This window comes from Capsicum annuum, chromosome 1 (genome assembly GCF_002878395.1).
Source record: "Capsicum annuum cultivar UCD-10X-F1 chromosome 1, UCD10Xv1.1, whole genome shotgun sequence".
Lineage (NCBI taxonomy): Eukaryota > Viridiplantae > Streptophyta > Magnoliopsida > Solanales > Solanaceae > Capsicum > Capsicum annuum.
The window spans coordinates 86,219,245-86,228,771 of NC_061111.1; the positions used below are offsets into that span (position 1 = coordinate 86,219,245).

The 9,527-nt window shown below is 35.3% G+C and overlaps 1 protein-coding gene across 1 annotated transcript; it reads left to right on the forward strand.

Annotated features, from left to right (window-relative positions):
• Positions 1–5,294: 5,294 nt before the first annotated feature.
• LOC107878552 (probable E3 ubiquitin-protein ligase ARI7) lies at positions 5,295–8,096 on the forward strand. Its single transcript, XM_016725575.2, has one exon. It carries the CDS (start codon positions 5,432–5,434, stop codon positions 7,871–7,873), a length of 2,442 nt encoding a protein of 813 aa, XP_016581061.1. The 5' UTR covers positions 5,295–5,431; the 3' UTR covers positions 7,874–8,096.
• The last annotated feature ends 1,431 nt before the right edge of the window (positions 8,097–9,527 follow it).

The following is a 9,527-nucleotide window of genomic DNA, read 5'->3' on the forward strand; positions in this document are numbered from 1 at the left end:
GTCATGGACTATCACCTCCTTTAGAGTGACACATTATTATGTTATGAATTATCACCTCCTTCAGAGTAACGCATTATTATATGGATCATCACCTCTTTTAGAGTGACATTTTACTATGTTATGGACCACACCTCCTTTTGAGTGACATGTTATTATGTTATAAACTATCACCTCCTTTAGAGTGACACATTATTAGATGGATTGTCACCTCCTTCAATATGATACGTTACTAAATTATGGATTTTCACCTTCTTCAGCATGGCATACTAAAACAAGGTTTGCATAACTACCATTATATTGCATTTTCTACTAATAATTTTAGGGCAGGTGATTAATAGGAACATTGGGCCATTACCCCATTCAATGTGACACAAAATAATCAAGATAAGTCATCCTCCTTTCAATAAGACATGTTGGGAAATCATCCCTTTTAAAGTGGCACGTAACATTTGAGATAGGTGGTTCATCTTTCAATAAGAAACATTGGGTCACTACCCCATTCAAAGTGGCATAACATGTTCAAGATTGGTCATCTGCCTTTCAATGAGACATATCAGGTCGTCTCCTCATTCAAGGTGGAACAAAATATTAAAGATAGATTGTCTTCCTTACAATGAGGCACGTTGGAATGTCACACCATTCAAAGTGGAACGTTACATTCAAGATAGGTCATCCGTCGATCGATGATACATGTTGGGTCGTCACCCTATTCAATGTGGCATAAAAATATTTAAGATACGTCATTTGCCTTTCAATGAGACATATTAGGCCATCATCCCATTCAAAGTGGCACAACACATTCAAAATAGGTTGTCCGCCTTTTACTAGTACATGTTGGGTTGTCTCCTCATTCAAAATGGCATGATATTCTTAAAATAGGTTGTGTATATTAGTTCATCAACTGTCTCATCATAACATATTCAAATGGGTTTGCACCAAATTATGTTTATGTCATGGTACATTTACAGCTAATTATTTTGTTTGAGATATTGTCGAAAGCATCCGAAAGAATGAAATTCTCAAATCAAAGTCACAGGCGTGAACGACTCCAAAAAGCACACAGCATAATGCAAGACTTTTTTTGGCAATGAACTGAGACATAGTATGAAGAGGAATATCAAAATTATTTGGACGCAAGCTGAATGACGACTTCCACCTCCATCAAACCACACCTCCATTAGAAGAAATGTGGGTATTTTAGGATGTTTTCAATTTCAGTTTCATCTCTGGGGAATTTCTAAACTCGTACCAGAGGTAACCGTCCTCTTCTTTGAAATTTGGGTGACAACACACCTAGATCTTTGGCAATTATATCCATGTAGCTCTCAATTATAGGTGTAAGGCGCCATATATATGTAACTAAGATAAATACAAGTATCTTTTCCATACCTCAATGTATTTGTCGCTTTTTGAACCAAAGATCGTCTAAAAGAAGAGACTATCTTTTTCACCAATCAAGTCGAACTACAAGCAGTTTGATTCCCTAAACATTAGGATTCCGTTTTGAAAACTCAATTATGTTTCAACTTTCCCCAATTCTATTATTCCCCAGCTTTTCAATCTTACCAAAATTCAAAAACCGAGATAGCTTGTGAATTTCTTGAAAATCATACTTAAAAAATCAAGCGTTATGAACTACAAGTGACCTGAATTCTCATGTAACCTGAGATATGTAGGAAACTTGATACCGGAGTTCGGCCATAACTCCACAAAACTCATGCCAAAACCAACATCTTTAGAGAAATGAATTTATGGTCGGACAAAATTAAGAATGTCAAACTCTCTTTGCCCAGGGTTACTTGCATTCACCCTATACCTAAAGGGAGGAGGCGATTGTTGACACCTAATTTTTTTCCTCTACGACTAAGTTTAGTCGTGAGTTGTTTCGATCTTAAATAAAATTACAATATTTATTTTATCTGAATAAAAACTTTTCAAAATATTTATCTAGGTAATTTTTTTTCATTTTTAGTAGTGATTATATATTTTTGTATTCTTATATGCGCGATCGTATAATTTATTACTTAAATAATTATTTTACTAAAATCAAATTTTAATCAAGAATTATCTTAAAAATTAATTCAAATGGGTAAAATCTTGATTTAAATATAATTTATTCTTGCAAATAATTTATTTGAAAAAATATTATTTGACTTTGTTAAACCAAAAACTCCGGGTTAAACTGATTGATAATTCGTATAAAATTTTATTTTTAGCCAATGTATTAAATTTGATCATAATTGAAATCAATTTGGCCACAATTGCAATGCAATTGATCAATCGATTTTCAATATGATTTAAATTTAAATAAAATTGACTGAAAGTATAACTTAGGACTATTTATTAAATAACTCAATTCCATAACTCTCCTAATCTACCGAACCCATACAAATATCAGCAAAATCAACATCAATAATATTCAGCAGCCCACCATCTGTCCCAAGCCCACTTCACCTCCCCAATCCACTCCCAAATCGGCCTAGACGAGTCCCAAATTCCTTTTTCTCTTATATCCCCTTACTTGTACAACAATCATTACAGCAATTCACAACAACACCATAACTCATCGACAACAACACTCCAATGCCAAACCCAATAACAACAGTCTATCCCAGGAACAATAGCAACAACGATAAAATTAGTGACAAACAACGAACCCATCCGCGTACAACCTGTGAACTGACCCGTACCCGCGAATCCAACTGTCCATCGATGCCTCATTAGCCAATGTTCGAATTCTAATTTTGTACCCAATGTTCAAAATTTATTCATTAACCATCAAAGGTTAATAAGCATTTTCCTATAAGCTTGGTAATAAGATCTAGCATACTCTAATTCTCCAGTATTCACTTCAATCCGTCTTATACTTGGTGTATTGGATATTACGACCATGGATTTTGTTATTGTTCTTGTTTAAATAAAGATTTGGGCAAGTTTGTTGATCTAGTTTAAGTTAAAACAAGTTGTAGCCTTTGTTTTGATAATTTGATAAATCTTTATTAAGTATATTTTGGTTTCAGCTTAAATTTTTTAGAGATTTGTCTATGCATTTTGAATTAGCTGCCTAATGATTCTATATTAGTTGATATATTGAGTAGATACTAATTTTGTATTTTTGTTTTTGTGCATGAACATCCCGAGATTAGTCCATTTGGACTCCCTTTCCCTTGCATTTCGCAGTGGGCCAAAGAGGCCCAATCAATTGAATCCTAGCCCCGAAGACTAAGTTTAAATGGATTGGTATACACTAATATACAATGTTATACAACAAGAAATGAAGAAAAATGGGCAAATATATGTTGATATACAAACAGATCTACAACGGTATACAAAAAATGTAAGGATGAAGGTTTTCGATATACATTTAATATACAGAGGCTGAGAATGGACTTAAAATTTGTAACTCTGCAAGTCCAAGAATTGGACAGATTTGAAAATGGGCCAGAAAGGGGCCCAAATCTCATCTTTATTCCTTTATTTTTCCTGTATTGACTTGATTATTTGTTTGTAATTTAATTTAATCTAGATGATCCCCGGGGATCACACTTATATTAAAATTATTCATTTATATGGCTATTTAATATATTATTTTTAATTTCTTTATTTTAGGCAAGCTTAAGCTCATAATTTTTTTCTATTCTTTCATAGTTATTAATGGTTCAAAATTCACGTTTAAGAAGTTAAGTTAACTTTTAGCCCAAAGTCTTAATCCGAATTAAATTTTTAAAGTTATAATTATTTTGAAACTTTGATATTTAGTTTATTTTATTACTTCAAATAAATTAAATATATTAGTATTAAATAATTCTGTTTATTCGAAATAATATTTTCAAATAAGTTCGAGAATTTTTAAATAAGATTTTCTTAAGTAACTTAAAGATTTTTTTAAAATTAGTCAAACAAATTTAATCCGCCGGAAACCACACTTTATGGATTTTTGAAATTGCCTAACACCTTCTTTCGAATTTATTTGAATCCTTACCTAGACTCAGGTTATTTTTTTAAGATTTTCTTTTAAAACCATCTTTTCTAAATGATTTCTAAATTTTCCTAAAATTAAGTGGCGACTCTACAACAACAACAACAACAACACTATTTTTCTAAAAATATTTTTTACAAATAAAAATAAAATAGACTTTTTTTTCCACCATAAAGTTATGAAATATTTTTGACTTTCATAAATGGATCATAACAATTGGTTCAGTAAAATCTCTATTTGAGAAGTTGGATTAAATTTTGGTAGTTGAATAGTACTAAATGATGATTTAGTTATTTTAGTTGCACTACTGAACTCAAACATGTTTAGTATTTGTTTGATTTTTAATTAATTGTGTGTCTTACTTTGCTCCTAGCCTTATTAAGGACCTTGTCTCTTTTTCTGCAATTTTCACTTTTAAGAACGCTGAAGGAGAGCTTTGGAGTAACTGATAAAGTTATTGCCATGTGACCAATAGGTTATGGGTTCAATCCTTGGAAACAATCTCTTGCAGAATTGCAAGGTAAGGCTGTGTACAAAAGACTCTTGTGTCCAGCCCTTCTCTGGACCCTGCTGCGCACAGTGGAAGTTTTAGTTCACCGAGTTTCCCTTTAAGAACGCCAAGTCTAATATATTTACTAAATCAATAAGGCATTTTATCAATTTTTGATCCTTAACGATTCGATTTTCGATTTAACCGATAAGAAAATGCCCATGAAAATAATAGCAATTTGGCATAATGATTTTCAATATTGTGTAACAGTGCCAACTCACATGACATTAATAAGAATGCTCACAATATAAAAAATAGCAGCTAACATGACATATGCCTTGTAGTGCTAAATTTCACAAAATAAGAAGTTTACCATCTTGTTCACAAACTATGCAACAAGTAGATTTAATGATAATTATCAAAAATGCCTTAAACATCCTCTTCATATATTATAAAATGAAGCATCACATATGCCTGACAGAGCCATAATCCATAATAAAGTGAATAAGTTTTTAGGATATTAAATAGGTTTCTAGAGATTAAAGAGAAATTAAGTGAAGGCAAGTAATACAAATGTATAAATAGGGGTAAAGTATTATTTTAATATATTTTTATTGAGTTATCGATTTATTCAATAATTTAGTATAATAAAATTAAAATCAAATCAATATCCTAATAAAAAAATATTAAAAATTCATTCACTCAATAAACCAATAACATTTTATGAATTCGAAAAATAATAGATTTTGCCACGTGGATATAGTGGGCCCGTAGTTCCACGAAATAACACACACTTTGCCAATCACTGTGCGGATTTCAACCATGTTAAAAACACTATTTTAGGGCTAAAATTTCTGTTCCGAAGAATTTCACTCAGCTCCCCCTTTTATCTTTGGTTTGCTTGTCTTTTATTTATTGAGTCCTTCTCTGAGTAAACTCTTTTACCTTACAAAATTTTGATCATGGATACCGACGTCGACATGTACGATGGAAGCGATGTGGATTACAGTGACGATGACGGCCTCATCAACTGTGGAGACAGTGACGCCGGCGATGACATCATCGATAACGATTCCGATGATCTTCCCCCTGAAAAAAACTACGTCGTTTTGTCCGTCGATGATATTGGCCGTCTCATGGACGATGATATCTGTAAAGTTTCGTCTGTCCTGTCAGTTTCGAAAACTGAAGCATCGGCTTTACTCCGGCGGTATAATTGGAGTGTAAATAAAGTTCACGAAGAATGGTTTTCGGATGAATCCAATGTTCGAGAAGCTGTTGGTTTGAAAATACAGGAGGAAAAAGTTGTTCAATTTCGGGAATCAAAGGAGGTAACTTGTGGAATTTGCTTTGAGGATTATTCTTCTTCCGATGGAATTTTGGCTTCTGGTTGTGGTCATCCTTTCTGTGTTGAATGTTGGCAAGGGTATATTTGTAATTCAATAGCTGATGGTCCTGGATGTTTGAATTTGCGATGTCCAGAACCCTCTTGTAAAGTTGCTGTCACGCAGGATATGATCGATAAGTTAACGTCTGATGATGATAAAAACAAGTATTATGGATTTCTTTTTCGTTCTTATGTTGAGATAAACAGGAAGATTAAGTGGTGTCCTGCTCCCGGATGCAACTTCGCAGTTGAATTTGATATAGGGAGTGATAATTGTGAAGTTATATGTGGTTGTTCTAATTATTTTTGCTGGAATTGTACAGGGGAAGCTCATCGTCCTGTTGATTGTGATATGGTGGTTAAGTGGATGGAGAAAAATAATGCGGAATCAGAGAACACGAATTGGATTCTAGCTTACACAAAGGCTTGTCCTAAATGCAAGAGGCCGATTGAAAAGAACGCAGGGTGTATGCGAATGACTTGTAGAGACCCTTGTAAGTATCAGTTCTGTTGGCTGTGCCTTAATTCTTGGGAAACTCATGGGTATAATCCATGTAACAAGTACACGCCAGGGAACGAAGATGAGCTAAAGAAAGAAATGGCCAAGCAATCTATTGAGAAGTACACACATTATTACGAGAGATGGGCTGCTAATGAGAAGTCAAGGAAAAAAGCTGTAGAAGATTTGAGGAGAATGGGGGAAGTAAATGTTAAGGTGCTGATTAAATTGCAGTCCTTACCAGAGACACAATTAAAGTTTATATTAGATGCCTGGAAGCAGATTGTTGAATGTAGAAGGGTGTTGAAGTGGACTTATGCGTATGGGTTTTACTTGCCTGATGAAGAACACACAAAAAGACGGTTTTTTGAGTATTTGCAAGGCCAGGCAGAGGCTGGTTTGGAGAGGCTTCACCTCTGTGCAGAAAAGGAACTGGAGATTTTCCTGAATGTTGAAGAAGGTAATTCCAAAACATTTGATGATTTCCGTATTAAGCTTACTGGTCTGACTAGTGTGACTAAGAATTACTTCGAGAATTTAGTTAGAGCACTTGAGAATGGTCTTGAAGATGTAGATTCGCAAGGAGCTCTTTGCAACATAGCAACGAGCTCCAAAAATGCAGCTGTGAGCAGCAAACGGAGACTACTGGGTGGGGACAGAAAGCTTGTCAAGACAAGAACTGATAGAATAATGACGCTCATGAGAATTAGAACTGCAAAACCACCTAACACTAACAACACTGCAAGCTCGAAACGTGTCTTAGTTGCTGGTGGAGGAAATACGAATGGCTCCAAGAATCTTGTTATAAGTGGACACAACACTTTGAGAACATCAAAAAATCCACTTGAAGATGGAGGCGGCATATATATGGGATCAAAAGATGCACCTGTAGAAGCAAGGAATCATGCTATGGCCTCTCAATTTTTACCACTAGCTGGGATGAGCAGCACAACCGGCTCGAGTAATTTACAGCTAGCTGGGAGCAAATTTATGGGATCAAAAGATGCACCAGTAGCAGCAAGGAGTTACACAAGCTCACAATTTTTACATCCAGCTGGGGTGAGCAGCACAACTGGCTCGAGTAATTTACACCTAGCTGGGGGCAGCAAGGTAATGAACATTGGAGGAGGCACTTTGAAAAACTTGGCAAATGCACATGTCGCTGGAAGTAACAATCTCACTGTGTCTAAAACTCCACATGTGGCTGGGAGCAGCAGCAGAACAGGTGGTGGGAAAAAGCGTAGGACAACAAATGCTGGGGCATCCTTAATCATAAAGTTGGATGATGACGGCTTAGTAGATGCAACTTCTGCCACAGGAGCTTCATTAACACAAAATCTGATTGATGATTTGGAAGGTTGGGCATGCGATTCGTGCACATTTCTGAATGCTGGCTCTACCACGACATGCCTAATGTGCAGTGAAGATGCTTCTGGCAGTTGGGAATGCGAAACGTGTACCTTTCTCAATAAAAAGTATGCTTCCACATGCCAAATGTGTGGTGAGCACCGTAGATGAAGTCCTTGCACCTAAAAATAAATGGCTACCCAGATGATACTCTTGGCAATAAGTTAGTTTTCGCATTATTCTACCTTACCGTTTTAGTAGTCTTATGTTCTGCTTTTTGGTCAATAGCTACCTAAAAGTTTCATATCAGTTGATACATTGGCTTTGAGAGTGGTTTAGTTATAATTATGTAAGAGATTCCTGATAATTGAGGTGATACACTTTTCTTGAGGTACATAACAGCTTGAGCTTGGTTCTATTGCTTAATAGTAAATGCCAGTACTTTATTCGGTTTATCGTGAAGCCTCGAAACTGGTACCTTTGATATGTCTTTATTCTGATACCAATGTGCTTTGGAAGCATTTCTGGAATCGATAATTCCGTTTTGATGCCTTATATGTCTTTAGCACTTTCAATAACAAGAAGAGATAAAAAAATGTTTCTGTTTTACGTGCAGAGGATGTCCCCATGTATCATAATATGTGAGGACTAAATTAAACAATGAAATCCTTGAACATGTGAGATAAGCAGATAATGTGCTTTCGATTAAACATCTCTGGAACTTGTGTGATGAACATTAAACTGTGTGTTCTGAAGCATGTCAGTGATCTTGATCTAAAGATGTTGAAAATCTGAAAGGAAGATATGCATCACATAAATTTTCGAGGGCGACTAGTATGCACAACCTTTATTTGGTGGACATAGCAAATGTTTCTCAAAACAAACTTTGTTATGATCCTTGTGTGCACTTTGATTTGCTGCTCCATAAATTTTATTTTCAAATGAAGTGAGGCATTTCCAGGATATTGTTCTTATTCCACATCAAGACCTCATCTATCTTTATTGGTGCAACCATGTGTTATTGCAGAAGGCCTCTTTCTACCAGAACACTCTGCTTTGTGGTTATTATACCTTTTGCATAGCTTCTAACCTTCCTCTACTTGATCTTTACCCTTTTTCCTTTTTCTGAATTTCATCTAGATGATGTTGTCATTGCCTGATTCTGTCACGGTTCAAAAATTCTTTATCGCGGTTAAACCTTGATAAGTAAGTCAATCACCCAAACTGATCAGTAAGAAGAAAACAATAACTCAACTCCCAAGGCGAGACTTTTAGAGCAAAGGTAGACCATACATGTACAATAATAGCGGAAGTCTAAATAATAAAGATACCATAAACTATCCTAAAACCTGATACATAGTGTAACAATTTAAATACAACTCGGAACTAAAAAATACAACTGAATTCGAAAAACTACAAGTCTATTTCTGATTACAAAATAAAGACATCAACTTGATAGGAGGAGGTCTGAGGTCGACTTTGAGAGCATAGAGCGTCCACTGCCTCGAGAGTATCAATAACCAATGCACAATCTCAGTTGACGTGCGACGCACTCAAAGAGCGTCCACTACCTCGAGAGTATCGATAACCAATGCACAATCTCAGTTGTCGTGCGGCACACTCATGTCTGGATTTGCACCGAAGGGCACAATAGGGGTGAGTACGGTGCACTTGTACTTAGTAAGTATCATAGGTCGACTGAACAAAGTAGAAAATAAGGATATAAATACATACTATGAGCACGTCACCTGTAAATCATAGAATGTCTCAAACGGTAGCTCACACCGTCTTCACTAACAATTCTAAATATAGCACATAAACAAGA

Bases quoted from the DNA above. Each gene is read 5' to 3' on its own strand.
- LOC107878552 (XM_016725575.2), top strand. From the start codon at position 5,432: ATGGATACCGACGTCGACATGTACGATGGAAGCGATGTGGATTACAGT.